Here is a 25,396-nt window from a genome sequence, read left to right as displayed (position 1 = left end):
GCAAAAAAAAAAAAAAAAACTGCTTGTAAGGACCGTATGTATCGAGACGTGTATGCAGACGATTGCCTCTCAAAAGTGCACAAAACAAAAATCTGAAATATGCGAATATGAAAGCAAACATCTGGATGAAATGAGAAGGGACAATCGAGAATATGTTTTGCATTCCCTCTACTGTGTTCATGATAATAAAGGTTTGATTTTGAATGACAATTGCTATGGAACAAATGCATAATTTTTTTTTTTCTTGTTTTGCATTTTAATTTTCTTTAGGCATCATAATATAATATTTCTTTTGATTTTGGGGTGAAATATTACCCACTCTAAAAAATGCTGGGTTGTTTCAACCCAATTTTGGGTCAAATATGGACAAACCCAGCCGTTGGGTTACATTTTTAAATTACATTTTTAACCCAACCTTTGGGTTTGTCCATATTTGACCCAAAATTGGGTTGAAACAACCCAGCATTTTTTAGAGTGCTAATGACCAGTTTTGTGAGGTTTGCATGTAAATAAATCGCTGCGTGATTTTAGATGTTTATTTGGTTTTATTCCCAAAGGCGGTCACATCTGTTATTTGACAATATCTTGTCTTTTATAAGTCTTTATGTCTAGTTTTAAACACTTACTGAATCAGTAAATTGTCATCACACTGTATTTGCTGTTGAGTTGGCAGGAGGAGATTACAGATTAGGCCTTGGATTAAACTCAGTCGAAGACTTTCACAGTTCAAACTGAGGGAATGATGGGATTGAGCCGTTTACTGGCAGACACACTCGCTGTAATCTGTGGCCCTGGAACTGAGGGACTTACTAAATCTAGTAACACCGAAATATGTTTTAGTAGCTTTTCTATTGTAAATGCGTCATATATATGTGACCCCAAAACCAGTCACATTGGTCAATTTTTTTAATTGAGATGTATACATCACATGAAAGCTGAATTAATAATCTCTCCATTGATGTGTGGTTTGTTAGGATAGGACAATATTTGGTCGAGACACAACTATTGAAAATCTGGAATCTGAGGAGCAAAAAAATGTAAACATTGAGAAAATCTCCTTTAAAGTTGTGCATTTATGTTCATGATTGTGCTGCATTCACTCACAAAAATACATGTTTTATATATTTACGGTAGGACATTTACTGAATATCTTCATGGAACATGATCTTAATATCCTCATGATTTTTGGCATAAAAGAAAAAGGGATCATTTTGACCCGTACAGTGTATAGTTGCTATTGCCACAGATATACCCGTGATTAATGGAATCGAGCTCTAATAGAATTAAACTCTTAGAAAAAATGGTTCTATATAAAACTCTAGGGTTCTCGACTCAATATTTGCCAAAAAAGGTTTTATATACGTGACCCTGGGTCACAAACCCAGTCTGGAGCCGCACGGGTATATCTGTGGCAATAGCAACTATACATTGTACGGGTCAAAATTATCCATTTTTCTTTTATGCCAAAAATCATGAGGATATTAAGAATATTGTCCTATCCTAACAAACCACACATCAATGGAAAGATGATTTATTCAGCTTTCAGATGATGTATACATCTCCATTTCAAAAAATTGAGCCATGTGACTGGTTTTGTGGTCCAGGGTCACATATGAAGTGGCTGATGGAACCCTTAAGACTCCATTTAAGAGTTTAGGAGCCGTTCCAAAATATAGTTCATCTCCCTTGCTGTCTACATAGGCAACTACCTTTAATAGTTAATTTTTAGGTCATATACACAGTAAAACTGCACATTTTAGAGTGGCCTTTTACTGTGGACAGCCTGAGGCACACCTGTGCAATAATCCGGGTTTTTTTGTGGTCCACCTGTGATCCGTCCACCTCATCATCTCGGCAAAGGAGAAGTGCTCACTAACAAAGATTTAGACATATTTGTGAATAATATTTGAGAGAAATAGGCCTTTTGTGTACGTAGAAAGTCTTAGATCTTTGAGTTCAGCTCATTAAAAATGGGGGCTAAAACAAAAGTGTTGCGTTTATAATGTCGTTCGTTGTATAACATACTGTAGTAATCCAGTCTGTAAAGCTACTTTAAAATGTATGTATATTGTGAAAAGCACTACATAAAAACCTGACGAATAACATATGTTATATCTAACATTTATATCCATAATATACCTGATATTTGTGTCAAAAATAAAATACGCAAGACACAAATATTAGGCAAAATAGTCAATTATTTTATTAGACTGAAATTAAATATATTCCTCAACACCATTGATTGTTTTTCACTGCGCTTGTAATGCATTATGGGATTGCCACCACTGTGAAGGATTCATCTTGCATGTATGGCATTTAGTTTTACTGTGAATAATAAGCAGTCATCAAAAAAAAAAAGCATCATAACGTAATATTTTCAGCTGAAACAGGATCTTCCGCAAGAACACACAAAAAAATATTTTATCAATTGAGAACCGATCTCTATGACAGGCAAAAAAAAAAACAAAAAAAAAAACAGGCAAAAAAAAAAGAAATTAATGTTTTTTTTACTTTAAACCATCATAAACTTCAATAATGACACCCAGAATGCAATTAGAGTAATTGTTTACTTTCCACCCACAACAACGTGAACATTTCATTTATGTCGCAAACAACACGTTACATAAAAATAGCATTTCATGAAAATCTTTGAATACATCTGGATGTTTTCTGCTTGATTGGCAAAAACAATACCATCATGGGCTTGTACTACAGACGTCTCTCTCTGTGTGTGTGTGTGTGTGTGTCCACAAATCACACACATGAACGCACGCTCAGTCAAACTGCGCGTAACACTTGGTAGAACTGTACTTCAGTAGTGCAACACTGTGCGTTCTCCATCCGTGTCCCACAGACCCCCATAAAGTGAGTAGAAGAGCCAATACAAAAACATACCATACATTTCACAACACTTACAGTAGCCGGGTAACATGGGCGGACTTTATATGTCAGCATCGGCAGATCATTAAGTGCAGATGTTACACTCAAAAAAATCAAAATACTATCATTTATTAATTCCAAACCGGTATTAATTTCTCTCTTCTAGCAAAAAAACACAAGATATTCTGAAGGATGTTGGAAACCATTTGTCCATTCAATGGAAGTCAATGGGGTCCAAAACTGGCTTCTTCAAAAAATCATCGTTAACATTCCACAGAAGAAATTAAGTTTGGAACAATGATAACAGTATTTACAATTTTATAAGTGTATTGTGCATTTAAGTGCGGCTGGCCTCTTTTAAAGAGGGACAACGCTCAATTTTGGCTTGTTTTGGGAAAAAGTGCACATCAGAAAACTTTGAGGAGGAGCTCGTACGTGGCATTGATGATCCCCCAGGACAGAAGAGAGCGATGGTAGTTGAGCGTAGCTCCGCGGAAGAGCATCGCGACGCTCCCGCCTCGTTCCCGCCACACCGTCATCAGCACCTGGCGGCAGGGAACGAACTCGCCTCCGACTTGGGCCTGCGCTCGCGACTTAACCACGTTTAGCGGGTAGAACATGATTCCCAACGCCGCGCCCAAAAGCCCGCCACACACAAAGTCATTAGCTATGTGACCCACGCGGGTTCGGGCGTCGGGGAGCTGTTGCTTAATCGGCCCACGCAACCCGAAAAACATCACGTTACTCGGCCCGTTACGCATTAGAACCGGGACTAGGCCGCGGTAACACTCCCTCACGCCGTAATCCCGCAGGAGAGTCCTAAAGGTGTGCGCGGTGTTGTTAAAGCGCCCGTTGTGCCGGTGATCCTGAAGCAGCGTTTGCACACGTTCGAACGGCGTTAGCGTAGCCTCGGCTGTGCCGGCTAGCGCCGCGGCGGTGCTACGCGTAACAATCTCAGGCGTTCCGCTACTCCGCGCGTGACGCAAAAGCAACCGGGAAAAATCCTCATACAAGCCGAACATTATGGCTACGGTTGTGGTTTTCTGCAGGAGAGGCGGAAGAAGCCCTCGGTACAAACGACCCAATCCGTCGCGCTGTAGCTGTCGGACGGCTTCGGTCACGCGGACGCCGTGAAGCTGTTGCCGGAACAAAACCTTCTGGATAGGGAAGGTCACGATGATGTTGGTGAACGCGGCGAACGAGCCGCACACATAGTGCTTTCCTCGAGGGCCCACGTTAGCTTCGATCACAGCGTGGCTGGCTTTACCTAACTTGCCCTGCGGTTGCCGGGCAGAATCCGGGTCCATGGTAGTAACGACCCGCATGGGAAACTAAGCATCTGATTGGTCAGCAGAAGAGATGCAGGTAAACGCCCATTTTAACCTGTGAAAAGGAAACAAAGCAGTTCAGTCACCTTCATTTATACAGCGCTGTTAACAATATACAGTAGTCGACATTTGAAGAGGATCACAACCTTTCATCAAAGTTATACATGAATTTTGAACAATACCCGTTCTTGTCTTAGGACAACTTTGATGAGCTAAAGTTAGTTTTGATTTATTCACTTCCGTTGCAAAGATTAGACCGTATTTTCCGGACTATAAGTCGCTCCGGAGTATAAGTCGTAAGTCATAAAATGCGCCATGAAGAGTAAAAAACATATACATATACAGAAACTTTTAATGTGTTCTGGCCGTTCATTCGCACGACAACAGTCTTTGGAGCTCGAGAACGCAAACTTTGAAACAGGTGCAAATTTTTAAAAACAGTATCATCTCTGCGTAAGCTTAAAAAACGTGAATCTGTGGAAACGCTGACGACGTGCACATGCGTATCACGTGTTTAGTCTATAGATATGCGCGTTTGAAAACATACTGGGGAAATATGGTGCAAAAGTTCATTTATTTTAGTAATTCAACTTAAAAGGTGAAACTAATATATTATATAGAATTATTACATGCAAAGTGAGATATTTCAAGCCTTTATTTGTTATAATTTTGATGATTATGGCTTTATGAAAACCTTTTCACAATATTCTAATTTTGAATTTGGGGTTTTCATAAGCTGATAATCATCAAAATTATAACAAATAAAGGCTTGAAATATCTCACTTTGCATGTAATGAGTCTATATAATATATTAGTTTCACCTTTTAAGTTGAATAGTTGTTAAGTTTTAAGGGAAAGAGAAGCTTTGGAGAGTTTATTATTGTGTGTTATTAACCAGTGGTCGCAGGTAAAAGAGTTTAATCTTTTGAAACCATTTTGCGTCACTAACTGCTGAGATAAGACACGTTACCTAACCAAAGACCAAGCGTCCCAGACAGAACGAGGGCAGGAGGACATCTGCTTATCTGAACCATTTCAGCCTCAAATTACCTTTATATGTGACCCTGGAGCACAAACCCAGTCTGGAGCCGCACGGGTATATCTGTGGCAATAGCAACTGTACATTGTATGGGTCAAAATTATCCATTTTTCTTTTATGCCAAAAATCATGAGGATATTAAGATCATGTTCCATGAAGATATTTAGTAAATGTCCTACCGTAAATATATAAAACATGTATTTGTGTGAGTGAATGCAGCACAATCGTGAACATAAATGCACAACTTTAAAGCAGATTTTCTCAATGTTTACATTTTTTTGCTCCTCAGATTCCAGATTTACAATAGTTGTGTCTCGACCAAATATTGTCCAATCCTAACAAACCACACATCAATGGAGAGATTATTTATTCAGCTTTCAGATTATGTATACATCTCAATTTAAATTTTTTTACCCTTGTTTCTGGTTTTGTGGTCCATGTGACTGGTCACAAATGGCAAAATAAGTGGCAAATAATGAATCAAACACGAGTATATGAGCGTGTTATCTCAAAGCAAGAAACCAACCACAAATCCTTTGTTTTGTTTTTCCATGCAATTTTTAATTTTCCAAAATACACGTGTGTTTATTTAATTGCACTTTATCTGTGTATTTCAATCACAACATGTATCGTTAAAGCCAGTGAGCATTTTCTCCACTTCAGCAACTTTACAGTTTTACTCCTATCTATCTATCTATCTATCTATCTATCTATCTATCTATCTATCTATCTATCTATCTATCTATCTATCTATCTATCTATCTATCTATCTATCTATATCTATCTATCTATATAATCTGAAGGGTTTGTTCATATACATTAGTCAACACTTCAAATGTGGACGACTGTATATCAGTCACCTGGTTTATATATAACATTTATATAACACATCCGCGCATTTACGCCCAAAACTATGTGACTTTGTGTGGAATACAAAAGGAGATGTTTTGAATAATGTTCACACTGATCTTTTCAAGCATGTATTAAACTTGGCACAAGATGGGGCAAGCGTTTCTGTTAATAATGTTAAACTTAAATGCGCTTAATGCAGAAGATCGGCTATTTACTGTATTATTTTTAATGATGAAATTGTCAAATTGTTTAAATTGAAATGTGTATTAATTACAACAAGGAAGATTTTCAGTAGAAATATAGTCATGTGGACTATTCATAAGCGCTGTCAAATCTATTAAATCGCATTTTACATAAAGTATGTGTTTATATAATATAGGCTAAGTGTATGTACGCCACAAATAAACGCACATATATTATATAAACACAAATTTAAAACGTTATTTTAATGGAAAACAGTGAAACCTCACATATATGGTAAAAAAATAACATTATAATTTCATTTATTCATTAAAGCAATACAAATCATTATTGTAAAAATGTTACGTTTTTTAAAAATAAAACGAACGACCCTAGCAACCGCCTAGCAACCACCCAGAACACCTTAGCAACCGCCTAGCAACCGCCTAGCAACCACCCAGAACACCTTAGCAAGCCTCTAGAAACACCCTAGCAACTTTAAACTATTTCAAACTATACTTGAAACTAATTTAAACTTGAAACTAATTTAAACTTGAAACTATCTGGTCCGGCTTTCTCAAGCCAACTTAAAGTTTGTCTCGACAAATTTTTTAATCTAGTTATTATTATTATTATTCATAGCTATCATTCATTTATTTCTTCCTCTTACCAACACATTTAAATTCTATATACATTGCATTTAGGCCCTATTTTATGTTTTTTTTTGTTAATTGTGTATATACAGATGAAACTGGAAAAATTAGAATATGGTGCAAAAGTTCATTTAATTCAGTAATTCAACTTAAAAGGTGAAACTAATATATTATATAGACTCATTACATGCAAAGTGAGATATTTCAAGCATTTATTGGTTATATAAGTTAAGTTGAATTGCTGAAATAAATTAACTTTCATTTCATTAACGTCTCATTTTGACATTTACCCGCTCCTTAAAGTTGCTCAAAAGAAATCCAGAGAAGCGTGAATGTATTACAACCCACGTGCAAAACTTCTCCAAAAATAAAACCACACATGTGGAAGATCCTACGGGAACTTGTGAAGGTCATGGAGAGGATTGTGTCCTGCAATAATCTGCTGACAAGACAGATGCACAAGACAAACTCTCCAACCTCATTAATAATCAGAACAAAATACTGTATGATCGTGAGCTCACAGTGATGATTGACAGGTCAGTGTTAGCCTCCTTATTAACCCATTTAACTCTTACATGTGTGACTTTAATGAATGACACGCCACTTATAAAGGACTTTAAGCACAGCTGTGATCAGCTAATGTCCTTGATATGATCTGATTGAATAAAAATCACCTAATTCTTGAGTATGAGAAAGCCAGAGCTCTCTGAATACATATCAATAATGGTGTCAGATGTGCAGATTAATTCGCATTATAATATTATTAATCAATACATGTGCTTAATAAACACAGCTAACAGGCTACTGCTAACACTACAGTGTCAAAACAGTGTAAAGACAAAAACAAACACCGTTATATCAGATAAATATATTAGTTAAAACACCTGTGGCACCCATATAAGAGTAAATATAAGTTATAAAGCAAGCTTATTTGTTCCTCTGTGAACTAACTTACGTTTTATAGCTCTTTATAACTACAGCACGTCCTCACAGTGTCAATAACTCTCAGATATCACTTAAATGCACACTAATTAACTCTGTGTTTAGGTTTTAACGCTTAAATGTGTTTGCTGTCACTTATTAAAGCTGCAAAAACACACCTACTTCGAAGCTAATGCTAATTCTGTGACAGCACAAGTTAAGGTGTTTCCACCGCGATTTCCTCACTAAACGTGTTTATATTTGTAAGTATTTTCAATCGGAGTATTTCGTAGCGCTGATGTTGTGTAGTTAAGTACCTTCTGGTTGTGGTCCGGGGGGAAAGTTGCGGTTCTGTTGGGCTGGTTTCAGGCAGTGAGGCGGAACCGCCCGCGTCCTTAGTTTATAGTGTTTCCACCTCGGATGGAAAGAGCGAGAGACCGGAAGTAGCGACTAAAAAATCGCTTCTAGCGTTTCCACTCTGCATGGAGATCGTAAGGTAAATAAATAACCCCTCTTATATACTGTCTATGTAAATAACCACTCGAGGGCGCTGTTATAAAACTTTTTCTTTTTTTTACGTATTTATTAATTCCTTCATGTATTTATTTTCATATTTGTTATAATATTTTTATTTACATTTAAAAAAATAGATTTTATATAATATCAAAATATTTTCAGATTCACAAACCTGACTGAAAATAGACCGAGTATAACTATAAACACCTAATTTTTCATTATACATAATTAAAGCAAATTATCCATAACATTAGCATAACATCTTTGTTTGCTGTAATGAAACAAGTATTTTTTTTATTATTCATTTGCGCCAGAACAGCAGAGGGCAGTAGAAACGGAAATGACGCGTTGCCTCGCCTTGTGCGCTTTACACAAACAAAACAGAGAGGGGTAATTTGAAAGATTATTTTAATATTTTTAAAGAAAATTATGTATGAAAAGTAAATACTTTTCTTAATTTCCTTTTTATGCAGTATATATTCAAATAAATAGTAAAATATCATCTCTACTTTGTATATAAACGAAATACACACCGTAACGATGTTCGGTCGCCCCCTGTTACTGAGATGGTTCAGTCCAAGCGCTCAAACGTTCGCGGTAAAATTACTTCCTTGACCGACTTCGCAGTTTGCACTGCAGTGGTTAACTTACTTTCTGATTGTTGTTGTTGTTTATGCAGATAATAATTATATGTGATTAAATTTATGTAAAGATGAGTAGGATGACGAAAACACTGAAAGCTGTTCAGCGGGAGTTACAGGCGAGTGTTAGTTTTATAGTTTTTGTTAGCTGCCTTTTTTCACGTTTTGAATCCTAATTAGATTATATTTTTGACATGAAACATAATATTACCAATATTTATATTATGTAATAACAAATATTTGTGTTATTGTTGTTTGAGAAAAATATTATAATACTTTAATATTAATTGTATTGTTTTACATGTAATTCCCGAAACGTAGTTTGTATTTTTTTTATCCAGCAATATTATTGTTATTGTGTATGATATATACAATGTAGTAATTAATATTACTAATATTATTAATATGGCACATGTATTATTACATACATTGTTTTATTTTTTGACTTGTAATTCCTGAAACATAATATTAATATCTCCAATATTTATATTCGGTAATAACAAATATTGTATTGTTGTTTGAGATATAATAGCATTTAATATGACTAATTATAATAGTTTAATATTAATTTTATTTTGGACATTTAATTGTCCTGAAATGTCAAATATTTGTTTTGTTTTTATCTAGCAATATTATTGTTATTGTGTATGATATATAAATGTAGTAAATATTAATGACACATGTAATAAATATTAATACATTGTATAATAAGCCAGAAAGTAAATATGACATGTCTAATTTTAAATATGTATTATGATTATTCACTTATAATTCCTGAAAGATGTTGTTTTAATACCATCAATATTTATATTATGGAATAAAAATGTTTAAAGATATATGCAGTATGTATTTACTACTACTAATAAGAGGACATGTAATATTATACAATGTATTGCCCTGAAATAAATAATATAACCAATATTTATATTATGTAATGACAAATATTGTATTATTGTGTTTGTTTATAATATTAAAATGTAATATTATATGTAATTTGCATATATTATTGGCTTGTGGACTGAAGTAACAGTTGATAATACCGTACGTACAGTAATATGCACTTAAAGTTGTTTATTTGTGTGTTTTCCAGAGTGTGAAGCCGAGCGCTGGGTCTCCACGAGCCCTGGACATCTCATCCATAGAGAAAGCCAGTTTCTTCCAGGGAGACCAGTATTCTCCTCACGGTGTGTGTGTGTGTGTGTGTGTGTGTGTGTGTAAATCACCTCTGGCTTTATGTGCCGTCAATGTAAGGATTGAAAAGTAATCGGGAATATTGTGAGTGTGACACAATATATCGCAATACAAAAATGCAACAATATGTATCGTGGATAGTTCACCCAAAATAAAAATAAAAGTTTTAAGAGTTTTAGTGTCAGAACTGCATTAAACTACTATATATAATGTTGAATATAATGTATAATAATGGATATTTGTGGGTCCTGATAATGTCTGGATTTCAAACCGTGTTTTTGAGACTGTCTTTGGTTCACTGCAGTTTTAAGCAGAAAATACTCAGCAATGCTGTCCACTTATGAACTTACACATGATTAAAGAGTATTAAAAACATGTATAAACAACATTAAAACTTGATTTTCACCACAGGGGGACTTTAATCATTTAGCAGACGCTATTATAGAAATCTTCTCGACTATCTATCCGTTGTTAATTAAAGTCACCGTGAAATCAAAATGGCTGATTCTTGTTTTTATGGAATATTGCAGTGTTTATTAGCGATGATTTAAACTGCTTTTCTTCTCTGATGACGTGGGCGGGGCAACCTGTCACTCACATGAGATCAGCCAATAGCAAACCACAACCATCCAATCAAATCCTCACATACAAAATCAAGCCCCGCCCACATTTGTTCTTTTTCCAGAAGCGCTTCACTCGATATACGACACAATAGACGTTTCATGCTGACTTTAATGCATGGTAGATATGAAGTTTAATTGGAATATATATAATGTATAATAATGGATATTTGTGTGTCCTGATAATGTCTGATGTTACCAGTAAAAAGTGTCCGACATTATTTTAAATATATCTAGTCAGTGACAGAGATTTGTCTAAAATAATTCAGTATTTTCATCTTCAGAATCATGAATATTGTTATTCTGGTGTCTCTATTGTCTTGGCTTTGGGTTTCCAGCACCAAGTCCAAGACTATTCATTTAAACACACAATTAAATATCAAATTTAGCATTTTATTGTTCATCTTTTATCATGTCTTGGGAGTATCGCAATAAAATTGTATCGAGATATGTATCGAATTGTAATAACTCTTCTGTATGAATCCCAGAAGTGCTTTAGTGTGTGATTGTTGTTGTGTTCTGCAGGGAACCCGCTCCACAGCACAGCTTTAGAGGAAGACCTGAGTCCCAGACCCGAACAGAACCGAAGACCTGCTGTGGAAACTCATCAAACGAATGAAAAGGCCCGAGTTGTTCCCAAGAGCGCCTCATCCAAGGAGCCGTCTCAGACCCCAGATCCGGGCGCAGCATCAGTCGTCAGGTAAAGAGTGATCCCGTCGCCAGATCTACGGGTCTCTGCATCACCGTGATGATGACGTACAGGCTTTCTGTGTCGTAGGAAAGCTAAAGGAAGACCGTTACCAACCATAGCAGAAGGCCGAGAGAATACAGCCGAGAGAGGAGCGGCAGGGGCCGAGGTGAGCGTTTAAACTTTAAAGACACTAACGTTAAACAGCTTCTACATTTACATTTAAAGTCATCATTTTATCCCTTAATGCGAGACACGGCAGGCAAAAACATCGGGTTTTTTTTCACTGGTCAATTTTGAGATTTTGGGCTATTTGTCTTCAATAACATCTTCTTTCAGACTTGTGGTGAAAAAAAGTCCAAAATACACATTTAGTAGGGGTGTGACGAGATCTCGTGCCACGAGATCTCGCGAGACTAAAGTGTGACGAGATTTCTCGTCGAGTGAAAAGCTGTCTCGCAATATCGCCATAATTAACATAGAATATGCCATAGCTACATTCACATTGCATTACGTTGTACTCCGCGGCACCGGCCGCCTCCACTGTTGTTTTGCTATTGTAAACGTCTCCTCTGCTCATCCAGCACGAGTTGCATTCGCACACAGACTGTGACAGTGCAGCAGGAATCAGTTCACTGATCGCGTTACGATTAGGGATGCATCGATCCGATATTCAGTATCGGTATCGGCTCCGATACTGCCATTTTTGCCGGATCGGGTATCGGTCAGACGAGGCCGATCCAAATCCGATATTGTGCGTATACTATTCTGTGCTATTGTTAAGCCCCACAAAAGGCACAAAAACATTATAAAGCACCATAAAGTTGTCCTGCACTATATTATAAGTGTTCGGAAGCCATTATATAGTATAATGTGAGATAGAAATGAATATTTAAGTCATTAAATTGAAGATCACGTACACTTTTCCCTCCGCTGTGGCTGTCAGTCATTCTCCATTCAGCATCAAGCAGCGCGTCGCGTTCGGTTACGACAGTCAACACGATGAAAAACTCTCTCCAAGATGATTCAATGTTACTATAATTATACTTGATCTGTAGATAAAGGTCCATGGTTTTGCATTAAACAACTTTATCTTGCTGGACTTTATTGCTGTACCGTAACTACTTTCTACCGGTTGTCTCTCACAACACTGCAGTCAGAGCACTATAATTGTTCTTCACGCGCACAGTAACTGACATTTAAAACTGTTAAAATAAAATGCTCAATAAACTATTGCATAGATAGATAGATACTGTATAATACACTACGCATCATATGTCTTTCCTTTGTGATTTGAACTATTCAATGCGGACTCAAAGCGCTGCGCGCTGTGACTCGTGTTGCTTCAAGCGCATCATTCTGCGCTCGGGATGCGCATAAGCATTTTGTGCCGCACTGTACTGGAGCCTTTCATGTCATAATACAGCGACGCAATGAACGATTATTAATAGCCTTTCTAGTTCTGTACTATCCATCATGTTGCTGCCTCATTAAACCGCTATGCTATACATTTAAAACATGTCTCAATTTTATAGTAGGCCTAGGCTATATATAAAATAATTAATCTTTTTGATTTTTGTTATCTTGTTTTTCATGAATGTATTTTACAACAATACAAAGAGCAATGTGTAACGTTTTACCAAATTTAGTGTTACACTTATTGTCTCATATTTGTTCCCCACTAAATGTTTTTTCATGGTCAGATTTAATACAATTATTGTGCACTTGTGATTTTTCTAGACTACATTTTACTGCTGAATTATCCACTAATCTAGTTTATAATAGCATTTCTGTCATAGATTATGATCATATTTTTTTTTGATTTGTTGTTTTTCTTTATAATGAAGTTGTATGTATTAAGTAGCCTAGATTGTGTTTAACACACAAAAGAGTGATTATCAGTTCAACACACAGAGTTATAGAAATTCTACTTGATTAAAAAGAAAAAAAACTGCCCTGGTATCGGATTGGTATCGGTATCGGTCGATACTCAGAATGTTTGGTATCAGATCGGATCGGTTCTGAAAAAATGGTATCGTTGCATCCCTAGTTACGATGGTGGACGATTTGTTGCGCATCAGTGAGTCGATCTGAGATGTCTTATAGGGCGGTTCACACAGAACGTGTTTTCCATTCCAGTGCGGTACTTTCCATTGTTTTTCTATGTAAACGTCTCGCGCATGACACAGTATTCTAAAAACGCGGCGCTCAAGTTAAAATCAGCTCCCCCATTTCACTGCCAGCGTATCGCATTTTACAAAGCAAAAACGCATTCTGTGTGAATGGCCCCTTATCTTGTAGAACGCGCGTTCAGCACCGCCACTACGGAGTGAAAATGAAAGTAAAACACGATGCGCGCAAATTAGACTCAATACATAATATAGCCCGTCTCCCAATATCAAACCTATCTCTGGTCTCTGTTTTGGTCTCTGTTTGCACTTGACTTTGAATACAGAGAGAGTTGGCCTACTTTGATTATGGTTGCACTTGCACTTAATTATCGTTTGAACTAATAAGAAAAACTGTTGTTTTATAGGCTACTGTCTGTTTTTATTTGTATTTTCAATTTGTGGAAAGTAGTTTCAGTTGGAGGTCACACACAGCCTCAATCAGAAGTTCTGGAAGCTCATAATGTACAGTAAGGTCTGAAGAGACCCGTGTGAAATCATACTTGAGAGAAGCCAGTCAGTGGAGTTTGTGGTAAAACCTTTACAGTGCTTCTATATTGTTGTATTTTAATGTATTTTGATAATTCATACTCAAAGTAGAACTGAAATAACATTCATTACAAGATGATTTAGTTACAACATTTCAAAATGCACCTGCAGACTATTTTTCCAGTCATGAATTTTGTCATTGAGGATTTCTATCAAATATTGTGCAAAAATCTCGTCTCGTCTCGTTCTCGTGAACCCAATCTCGTCTTTGTCTTGTCTCGTGAGATAAGGGTCTCGTCACACCCCTAACATTTAGGTCTTTATTTTACTACACTTTGTCTATTTGCGTCTGTAGATTTCTCCGAAATTCAACAAAAGTTGGCGTTCTTAATCAACGCGCTGCTCCGCGATCTCTGTCTGCTTCCTTTAATCTCACACACCGCTGTAAAGCTCTCTCTCTTCTGTACAATGCTGTCGGATCCAAATATGGTCATTTCCTTTTAATCAGCAACCAATCGTGGAAGTACAATGGGCATTTAACCCTAAAAGCGAAATCTCATTGGCTGATGTCAATTTCTGACACCGTGATTGGTTCAGATGCATCACGTGACGCGCTCTGACATTCAGATGTGTGTTTTTGACTGTTTTTCTGCTCAGTTGAAGGCCATAAATGATGTGTTTATAAATTTTGTATTGGTTTGTATTGTTGTTGCTAATGATTTGATGAGATATTGTGTCTGTAAATAGTTGTTTCCACTAAAAAAGTATGATTTGTTTACATTACAAATCTTTAAATGCCTTTTTCTCAAAATGACTTTTCTCTCATTCTCCAAGTCTGAAATCTCCTCTTCAGTAGCACCTATACACACCAAACTTTCCAGTCTTGTACCTAGTTATATTATGAAGACATTTACAGAGGGATTTGTAAATATATTATTCCTAGCCTGATTTATATAACATTTTATTCCAAAAAACATGGCGAAAATAAATTTTTTAAGGCTGTTGACAGTATATTCTGATTTACAGGATAACAAAAGTAAGTAGATATCCATAAATCCCTCTGTAATTTTTTCCCCATCTAATATGTGAACACAATGAAAAAAGAATTTTGAACCTGGCTTTATCCAATTCTGAGATTTCGTTTTTTTAAATATAGGCAAATTAGCGCATATTTAATTAGATAATGCCTAATTTGAATATTTAAACATTAAATTACAGAAAACTTGTAATACATTTTTTCTCATCTTAATGTAGGTAATCAACTGGGAAAGTTTCATGGTGATATCTGCTAGTTAAAAATATTACCCTATTCACCTGCAGTGTCTCGCCTTAAAACTCATCTTTGATCATCAAAATCACTTTTTTTCCTTGAAATGTCTTAAAATATCTTGAATGTAACTCGACACCCTTGCCTCATTTAGTATGTGCGGTTCTATGAATATGCAAATGAGCCCTGCCTCCACTCACTCACTCACTCAGAGATCCACTGGTTGACGATCACACGTTGATCTGATTGGTCAAGGTTGTTTGTGACGTCAGAAACACCAGCGATTTCAAACCGTGTTTTTGAGACTGTCTTTGGTTCACTGCAGTTTTAAGCAGAAAATACTCAGCAATGCTGTCCACTTATGAACTTACACATGATTAAAGAGTATTAAAAACATATAAACAACATTAAAAGCTGGATTTTCACCACAGGGGGACTTTAATCATTTAGCAGACGCTATTATCGAAATCTTCTGGAACAAGAAGAAATATATGTCAAAAGTCACCGTGAAATCAAAATGGCCGAGATTCTTGTTTTTATGGAATATTGCAGTGTTTATTAGCGATGATTTAAACTGCTTTTCTTCTCTGATGACGTGGGCGGGGCAACCTGTCACTCACATGAGATCAGTTAATAGCAGACCACAACCATCCAATCAAATCCCCTCAGACAAAATCAAGCCACGCCCACATTTGTTCTTGTTCCAGAAGCGTTTCTCTCGGATATACGACACAGAAGACGTTTCATGCTGACTTTAATGCATGGAGTTTAATTGGAATTGCTTTTTTCTATTTTTCCAGAAAGCAGGAAAAGGTCAGAGGTCATCAAAGGAAACCTCTCCGACCCCAGGAGTGTCTCGGAGACGGAGGTCACCGGCGTCCTCAGAGGAGCTCACGGATGAGGATGAAAGTTTTGTACGTTTAGCCGTCAGCATCTACATATATATATGACGTGTGCAGGGTTTGAAATTAACTTTTTCACTCACCGGCCAATTTGGCTACTAACATTTTTAAGTTACCGCCCATTTACAACTTCTACTAGCCAAAAAACAACAAAATATAAATAAATAAACCAGATTAACTGCGTCAAATCTTATATTTATATACAAAGATGAAACTGGAAACACTAGAATATGGTGCAAAAGTTCATTTCGGCTTAAAAGGTGAAACTAATATATTATATAGACTCATTACATGCAAAGTGAGATATTTCAAGCCTTTATTTGTTATAATTTTGATGATTATGGCTTACAGCTTATGAAAGCTTTTCACAATATTCTGATTTTGAATTTGGGGTTTTCATAAGTCATAATCATCAAAATTATAACAAATAAAGGCTTGAAATATCTCACTTTGTGTGTGTGTGTGTGTGTGTGTGTGTGTGTGTGTGTGTGTTCGAGTAAGCCAGATATGAGCAAACTCTGCACGCTGTATTTAATATCATGATGACTCACGAGTATTTGCGCTTCATGATTCTTTGATGAATAAAAAGATGAAACAGAAATCATGTTTTTACTGCCACTTTTGTTCAATTTAATTAATCTTTCCTGAATAAAAGTATTAATTTCCTAAACTACGTAACGGCAGTGTAGACAGTGTGAAGTTTATTCTTCTTAATGTTTGATAACATTTGTTTCCTATACAAATTAATACCACTTTATTTTTCATATCTCATCCTAATTTTGAGCTATAAAGTACCTTATACAGAATAATATTTGAATATTGTATGTTTATTTTATTTTATATTATTTTCTGTATCGTGATCTGACAGCGTTTCCCGCCACAGATGATTTTTTAAAACCTGTAAAAATGTGAAATATGGGTTTTAAATTAAATATGTTTTGTCCTTTACAGCACTTAAGCAAGGAGAAATCTAAAGGGGCGAAGAGGAGATCTTCCAGTCGCCGGCAGAGCGGCCACAAACACAAGAGGACGTCTGCGTCTGCATCAGGTACTCATTATTTAAAATGCATGATGTTTTTTAGCTGCTGAGAACAATGTTTTCAGACATAATTAATTTTATTTTTTATTTTTATTTTTTACGTATTATAATTACCGTAGTATTTTCATACATTATTATTATATTAGTATTTGCAGTATATTATTATTAATTTCCATTGGCGGTCACATGGTGTGTTCCAAAAAAAGTCACAGTTTCATTCCATTCTGGAGAAATTACAATAAAAAATATAAAAAATTTTACAAATTATTTTCCGATCAAAAGTGACTGGAGAGAACTAGATTGTTAATATTACTAATATTAATATGACATATGTCATATTTTACATGTGTATAATATTGTATTGTATTCCTGAAACATAATATTAATATCTCCAATATAATTTTTTATAATATTAATATTAGCAATAGTAAAGTATTACATCATATTCTTGTAGTCATTTACATATTGACCGAATTAACATTAGATATACATATATATATGTGTGTGTGTGTGTGTGTGTGTGTGTGTGTGTGTGTGTGTATTATATTGCAAAATATAAAAAAATTTACAAATTATTTTCCGATCAAAAGTGACTGGAAATATTAACTAGATTAATAATAATATTAATATTGACTAGATTGTTAATATAACTAATATTAATATGACATATGTCATATTTTACATGTGTATAATATTGTATTGTATTCCTGAAACATAGTATTAATATCTCCAATATTATTTTTTATAATATTAATATTAGCAATAGTAAGTATTACATCATATTCTTGTAGTCATTTAGATATTGACCGAATTAACATTAGATATACATATATATATATATGTGTGTGTGTGTGTGTGTGTGTGTGTGTGTGTGTGTGTGTGTGTGTGTGTGTGTGTGTGTGTGTGTGTGTGTGTGTGTGTGTGTGTGTGTGTATTATATTGTAAAAACACTATTGGAGTTATTGATATTATGTTTCAGGAATACAATACAATATTATACATATGTAAAATATTACATATGTCATATTAACATCTCACATTTAAAATAAATGTAATTAATAAACAATGTGCATGTTATTGCACAATTGCACATTCATTAAATTTATTTTAAACGGAGATGTTTTTAATATACATGCATCACATGGTTCAATAGTGTGCAAAAGAGCCGATTTGTACATGTCTTGGTTCTGGAAGTATTTTTCACAATCGTTTTCTGTACATGCACACCAACCCAAACGGTACAGAGATGAATCACAACAACACCAAACCTTGTGATGTATCATCTAATAAAATGTGTTCCTTGAATACAAATGATTTTAGATTAAAGCATCTGCCAAACGCATGAATGTAAACCGTCCATCTCCGGAGTCAGCAGGTCCCGCTAAAAACCCCAGAGATCTGAGAAGCCCAACCGATCTTGACGTGGTGCTCGAGACTTTCCAGGAGTTCGTCACTCAGTATAAGTAAGTACATGATGACAATTCGCCTTTGGCTAAGCCACGCCCTATAATGTAGATTGACCAATCACAGCGCAGCCGAGAACGAGCTCCACAGCGGTCCGACACTTCTTCACAGCGCTCCATTGACTTTAACACAGGCGTGTCATATGTTTGGTCTCGGCAGGCTATCACCGTCATAGTTTTATCAGAAATACGGTTAAAGGATAATTCCGGTATTTAACACCTTGAGTCTATATTGTAGTTTGTTTTGGATGAGCAAGAGTGGTAGACAACATTTATTTGACAATGGTTCCTCTCTCGAGTTTTTGACTATAATAGAATTGGCCATGGACCCATTTAACATTGGAGTCAATGGGCATGTCCGAAAATGTCATTAAAACAGCCAATAATGTTCGTTTACAAAACTGTTAAACTCACCGAGTGGTTAGTGGTGTTAGTTGATGATTATAAACAATATATCGTCGCAATATATGATTCCAATCCGTTTATTCTGCTATAGTGGAACTATTTTTTCAACAATGGGATTTTACAAAATGACGAATAAACCACGACAGAAACTGTATTTCGCAACACTTTTTGGTTCTGGAACATCAACGAACACCACTAATCACTCGGTGAGTTGCACAGTTTTGTAAACGAACATTATTGGCTGTTTTAATGACATTTTCGGACATGCACATTGATTGTTAAATGGGTCCATGGCCAATTCTTTTATAGTCAAAAACTCGAGAGAGGAACCATTGTCAAAAAAATGTTGTCCACCACTCTTGTTCATCCAAAACAAACTACAATATAGACTCAAGGTGTTAAATACCGGAATTATCCTTTAAGCGTTGTGCCTGGGGCATTTGTAACACAGATCCGCGTTTCCCAGAGAGGTTGGAGGGGTGTCCGTTTTATTCCCTTCCCAAAACCGAAGTCAAATCCTGACAAGTGTCGTCTTTGGATTAAACTGTGTGGACGTCCTCAGTCAGCGAAACCCCTCGAGATCAACAACACACTTTTGTGTTTTAACCTTACTGTGAAGTTACACTAGTTAGACAGTTTTATGTTATGATTTCGGTTCTCGACCCTAATTGTTGATACGCTAGCACACGCTGCTAATAAACACAACTTTATACTGGCGTAGTCCGTTTGCTTTGTAATAACGATTATAGCATGACGCTCTGCATGAACAGTGTTGCTCCTGATATTGTGAGTCCCAGTCTCCGTCTCCATCAGGATATGTGGTGGGTCATGTTTTGACTGTGACCGTTATGCTTTTGCCTCTATTTGGATCTTGTTGTTGCTTGTGTTTCTCCGGTATGTCTTGAATAAAGCCTTCGAACGCACACTGAGCCCCTTCTGCCTACTTCTATCCGACACTTTATTTGCTGCTTTATAAAAGTTTGATAAAAGTTCATCAGGAAGAGCCGTCACAGCATAAGCCATGTTGATACCAAACCAGAGCCCAGATGAAGTTGTCGGAGGTAGCAACAGTAACTAAGGGGGGCGGGGCTTAGCCAAAGGTGAATTCAGCAAATCCAGTGTTTTTATAACTAATAGACGTCTCACACATCCGGTTCTGGTTCTCTGCAGGCAGACCATGAACTCTGACGCCGCCAAACGCTCGGTCGACGCCGTGAGCCGCTCGTTTGAGGAGCAGATCTCGGAGATCGTGAGAGTGCTTCACACAGAGAATTAATGGAAGTGTTGCTGCTGCTGTCATAAATAATAATGATAAAAATGTGCCCCTCATTCATAGATCACTGCGACAAAGCAACTCAAGACTGTGAAACGAGAAAATAACAAGGTGATTCTCATCTGGAGCCATAATACATATTTTAATAATTAGTGTTGAAGGCGTTAACTGTGTTGTTCTGTCTTCCAGATCAATAGAGATGTCAATCAGAAGAGGACCAGGCTCGTGGAAGCCAGTTATGAACTCATTAAGTAAGCACTGACGAGAGCAAAAACGTGTTTTTTTTGCTCTTTTATGCTATGATGTGTGTTCAAAAACTGTGTTCACTTCATGGTCATGCAATCATAACAGTTTTATGTAGTAAGAAGGGTTACGGTTTAATTCTCTCTATTTACTAGTTGCTTATTAGTATGTATATTACTAGGAAATTGGCTGTTTATTAGTGCTTATAAAGCACATATTAATGACCATATTCTACATCCTTTAATACCTAAACTTAACAAACTTACTAAGTATTAATAAGCAGTAATTAGGAGTTTATTGAGGCAAAAGTTGTAGTTTATAGTTAGTTGATAGTGAGAATTGGACCCTAACCTAAACTGTGACCGGGTTATTATGTTTAGCTAAAACTAAAAACAATTATAAAAAAAAAAAAAAAAAATTAAATTGTAAAAAAATAAAAATAAATCATGAAATATTATACACTTTTAAGTACCGGTAAAAAATATATATATATAAAAACTAAACTTATGTTATTTCAGCTAGTTAAGCATTTTCATATAGTGTAACTTGATCCACTAAAATAACTAAAACTTTAATAATAAAAAATATATATATATACAGTATGGACAAAAAAAAAAGCAAAAACTAATAAAAAAGGACAAAAATACACAACAAATTACTAAAACTGTTATAAATTAAAATGATTGCATAAAACGTAAAAATGGCAAACTAATTCAAAATATTATTTAAAACGATCCAATACTCAATTATGGCAAAAATTACATTTAAATGGAAAATAAAAAGTCTCACGGCGAGTGCACAGCCAATCAGAACAGCGTGTGGGCGGAGTCTCGTGGCGAGTGCACAGCCAATCAGAACAGCGTGTGGGCGGAGTCTCGTGGCGAGTGCACAGCCAATCAGAACAGCGTGTGTGTGGAGTCTCACGGTGAGTGCACAGCCAATCAGAACAGTGTGTGGGCGGAGTCTCGCGGCGAGTGCACAGCCAATCAGAACAGCGTGTGTGTGGAGTCTCACGGTGAGTGCACAGCCAATCAGAACAGCGTGTGTGTGGAGTCTCACGGCGAGTGCACAGCCAATCAGAACAGCGTGTGGGCGGAGTCTCACGGCGAGTGCACAGCCAATCAGAACAGCGTGTGTGTGGAGTCTCGTGGCGAGTGCACAGCCAATCAGAACAGTGTGTGGGCGGAGTCTCACGGCGAGTGCACAGCCAATCAGAACAGCGTGTGTGTGGAGTCTCACGGCGAGTGCACAGCCAATCAGAACAGCGTGTGTGTGGAGTCTCGCGGCGAGTGCACAGCCAATCAGAACAGCGTGTGTGTGGAGTCTCGTGGCGAGTGCACAGCCAATCAGAACAGCGTGTGTGTGGAGTCTCGTGGCAAGTGCACAGCCAATCAGAACAGCGTGTGTGTGGAGTCTCGTGGCGAGTGCACAGCCAATCAGAACAGCGTGTGGGCGGAGTCTCGTGGCGAGTGCACAGCCAATCAGAACAGCGTGTGTGTGGAGTCTCACGGTGAGTGCACAGCCAATCAGAACAGTGTGTGGGCGGAGTCTCGCGGCGAGTGCACAGCCAATCAGAACAGCGTGTGTGTGGAGTCTCACGGCGAGTGCACAGCCAATCAGAACAGTGTGTGGGCGGAGTCTCGCGGTGAGTGCACAGCCAATCAGAACAGCGTGTGTGGAGTCTCACGGCGAGTGCACAGCCAATCAGAACAGCGTGTGGGCGGAGTCTCACGGCGAGTGCACAGCCAATCAGAACAGCGTGTGTGTGGAGTCTCGTGGCGAGTGCACAGCCAATCAGAACAGTGTGTGGGCGGAGTCTCACGGCGAGTGCACAGCCAATCAGAACAGCGTGTGTGTGGAGTCTCACGGCGAGTGCACAGCCAATCAGAACAGCGTGTGTGTGGAGTCTCGCGGCGAGTGCACAGCCAATCAGAACAGCGTGTGGGCGGAGTCTCGTGGCGAGTGCACAGCCAATCAGAACAGCGTCCCTACCGTCGCGGCTGGCCAGGACAGAAACTCTGATTAACATGGAAAAGAGGCGTTTTATTTAGATGTGTTTCTGGTCTCAGGGCAAAGACGGCGTTGCGTGACCTTCAGAAAGATCATGATGAGATGGAACTGAGACTCAGATCTCTGAGAGAAGGATCCTCGCTGCTCTCCAGCCTTCAGGAGCTCAACAGGAAGTACCTGAAGCACCGCACGGATCATCCCACGGAAGTGGAAACGGTGAGGACGTCTTCAGATGTTCAGTTTGCTGTTGAACCCTCATTCCTATTTAATTCTGTCCATGAACTTACTGTACAAGCAAACCATCTTGTCTTTTTACACACGTGACCCTGGAGCACAAACCCAGTCTGGAGCCGCACGGGTATATCTGTGGCAATAGCAACTATACATTGTATGGGTCAAAATTATCCATTTTTCTTTTATGCCAAAAATCATGAGGATATTAAGATCATGTTCCATGAAGATATTTAGTAAATGTCCTACCGTAAATATATAAAACATGTATTTTTGTGAGTGAATGCAGCACAATCGTGAACATAAATGCACAACTTTAAAGGAGATTTTCTCAATGTTTACATTTTTTTGCATCAGATTCCAGATTTTCAATAGTTGTGTCTCGACCAAATATTGTCCTATCCTAACAAACCACACATCAATGGAGAGATTATTTATTCAGCTTTCAGATGATGCATAATCTCAATTTAAATCAAATGTACCCATGTGACTGGTGTTGTGGTCCAGGGTCACATGTGTTGTTTGTTGTGCTTCTGTCCTTTTCTCATTTAATGTATTCTGCCTGACAGTATGGTCCATCGTGTATGCCTGCCATGTTGATGGAAGCCAGGTGCATCATGGGAACAGAACACCAGCTAAAGACCGTCAATGACAATCTACAGCAGGTTTTAGATGAAACAGAAAATCAATAATCAACACACACTGTACAGCTCAGCAAATAAACAATTTAATGGATGCTAGTTTGTCAGACTATTTATTAGTTTGGGGAATTTATTGTAGTATGTAAACTTAAATTAGTTAATTAAAATGAAAGGTTGAGTTTATTTCACTTTAATCTAATCCTTTTTTTTTTAGCAAATATACCATTGCATCACATTCACACCACATTATTTATGGTCAATATTCTTGTGCATTTTTTTCAAAAACAATAATTCTCTGGAAAATATTTTTGTAAAATTTTTTTACAGCAAACAAAAGAGAAACGGCAACAACAAAAAAATCGTACAGTGTATATTCCACAGCAAAGTGTACAGTGCTGTCTGTGTATTTAATTCATGCCACATAACTTCTCGCTGACGTCCCACAGTTTTTTGGCGATCCCGTCGTCTCTGGCCTCGGGTTTGACTTGCACCAGCTGACAGTCAGAGAAGTATCGTCCGCTCAGGTGTTCGATGTCTTCTTGCAGTGCGCAGTACAGCGTCGTCTGAGCACCCGACACCGGGTCCGTCGCACAAAACCTTCTAACAATGGCTTTGAGAATCCGCGTTTTCCATTCGTTGATGTCACGGCCGAGCTCTGAATTCACCGACCCTGAACCAGATCAAACATGGAAAGCAAGCTGTTAGAAGGAGGGAAACTGGCACTGATCTTTTAAGGTAAGACACACCAGGTGAATACACTAAAAAATAAAGGGTCTTTATTGGCATCGATGGTTCCATAAAGAATCTTTAACATCCATGGAATCTTTCCATTTCCATTGCACAAAATCTTCTTTATCTCCTTAAGTGTCACCGGCCCACCGGTGGGCCCAAATTCATAACATATTTAAAATAGTAATATCCTATACTAAACCTAAACTAATATTGACAAACTATATATCATTTGAAAGCTTACAATCTCTAGTTTACATATTTGGTGACTTATTTTCAAAATAAATTACAGAGGAGCTGTAATTTATAAATTTGCAACAATAATATGTTCATACTCCTAAGGTGTTCACTCCTTTATTTTGAAATAGTGATGAATATGAAAAAAAAATGGTAGAAACCTCAGTTTGTTTTCATGCCAAGAGTTCAAAAGATAGCATTTGTTCAATTATTTTAGAAAAAAAGGTCTGAAAATGTTTTAGAAATAAAGAAAAACCACATATGGAAATGGAGGCGCCCTTATATGGGCAGTAATGTCCACTAGTGGAGAAGTGTGGTACTGCGCCCAAACTAAATCTCACTGAACGCTTACTTTCTGAGATATGAACCTAACATTTAAAACACAACTTGTTCAGATTTTTGGCTTTGATTTTTGTGCAGTTTTAGAGTCACCCAGGTTTTGAAAAAATATATTTTATGTAAAATATGAATAATTAAAACATTTTTTTTTATATTTTCATAAACTCAAACTTCTTTTCTGTTACACTTTCTTAATTTATTTCACTTCTACACAAATCTCTCAATTTTCTTCTTTAAAACAAGACCAATCCTACAAACATTTAAGTTCGGAAAGTGCTTTTTTATGTATATTCAAAAAAAGTGGGGTGACACTTAAAGGGTTAAAGTATAAAAAGGTTTATTAAGTATATTATATAAATATATATTTTACATATTTAGTTTATTAAAATGTTTATATGAAAAATTATTCTTATAAGATAGTTTCTTTTAGAACTGAAAAAAAAAAGTTTAA

At 36.9% G+C, this 25,396-nt stretch overlaps 2 protein-coding genes across 3 annotated transcripts; one reads left to right on the top strand and one right to left on the bottom strand.

Moving 5' to 3' along the window:
* Nucleotides 1-2,182: 2,182 nt before the first annotated feature.
* Nucleotides 2,183-8,344, bottom strand: slc25a51b (solute carrier family 25 member 51b). Its single transcript, XM_079629940.1, has 2 exons — nucleotides 8,171-8,344; nucleotides 2,183-4,263 (listed from the first exon to the last, which is right to left on the bottom strand). Exon 2 carries the CDS (start codon nucleotides 4,203-4,205, stop codon nucleotides 3,288-3,290), a length of 918 nt encoding a protein of 305 aa, XP_079486066.1. The 5' UTR covers nucleotides 4,206-4,263; nucleotides 8,171-8,344; the 3' UTR covers nucleotides 2,183-3,287.
* Nucleotides 8,345-8,970: 626 nt separating this feature from the next.
* cenpu (centromere protein U) lies at nucleotides 8,971-24,375 on the top strand. Of its 2 annotated transcripts, XM_079629915.1 has the most exons (13): nucleotides 8,983-9,129; nucleotides 10,101-10,194; nucleotides 11,347-11,521; nucleotides 11,600-11,678; nucleotides 16,234-16,347; nucleotides 17,287-17,383; nucleotides 18,747-18,837; nucleotides 20,413-20,491; nucleotides 20,579-20,626; nucleotides 20,705-20,766; nucleotides 22,828-22,984; nucleotides 23,569-23,664; nucleotides 24,087-24,375. In XM_079629915.1, the coding sequence occupies exons 1-13, from the start codon at nucleotides 9,082-9,084 to the stop codon at nucleotides 24,297-24,299; spliced, it is 1,353 nt and encodes a 450-aa protein (XP_079486041.1). In that variant the 5' UTR covers nucleotides 8,983-9,081; the 3' UTR covers nucleotides 24,300-24,375. The 2 variants fall into 2 exon arrangements, with proteins under 2 accessions (XP_079486042.1, XP_079486041.1); XM_079629916.1 differs by lacking the exon at nucleotides 24,087-24,375 and having other exon boundaries at nucleotides 8,971-9,129; nucleotides 18,750-18,837; nucleotides 23,569-23,968.
* Nucleotides 24,376-25,396: the final 1,021 nt, after the last annotated feature.

This window comes from Phoxinus phoxinus (assembly GCF_949152265.1).
Source record: "Phoxinus phoxinus genome assembly, chromosome: 12".
Taxonomy (NCBI): domain Eukaryota; kingdom Metazoa; phylum Chordata; class Actinopteri; order Cypriniformes; family Leuciscidae; genus Phoxinus; species Phoxinus phoxinus.
This window is presented reverse-complemented; position numbering and strand designations above follow the sequence as displayed.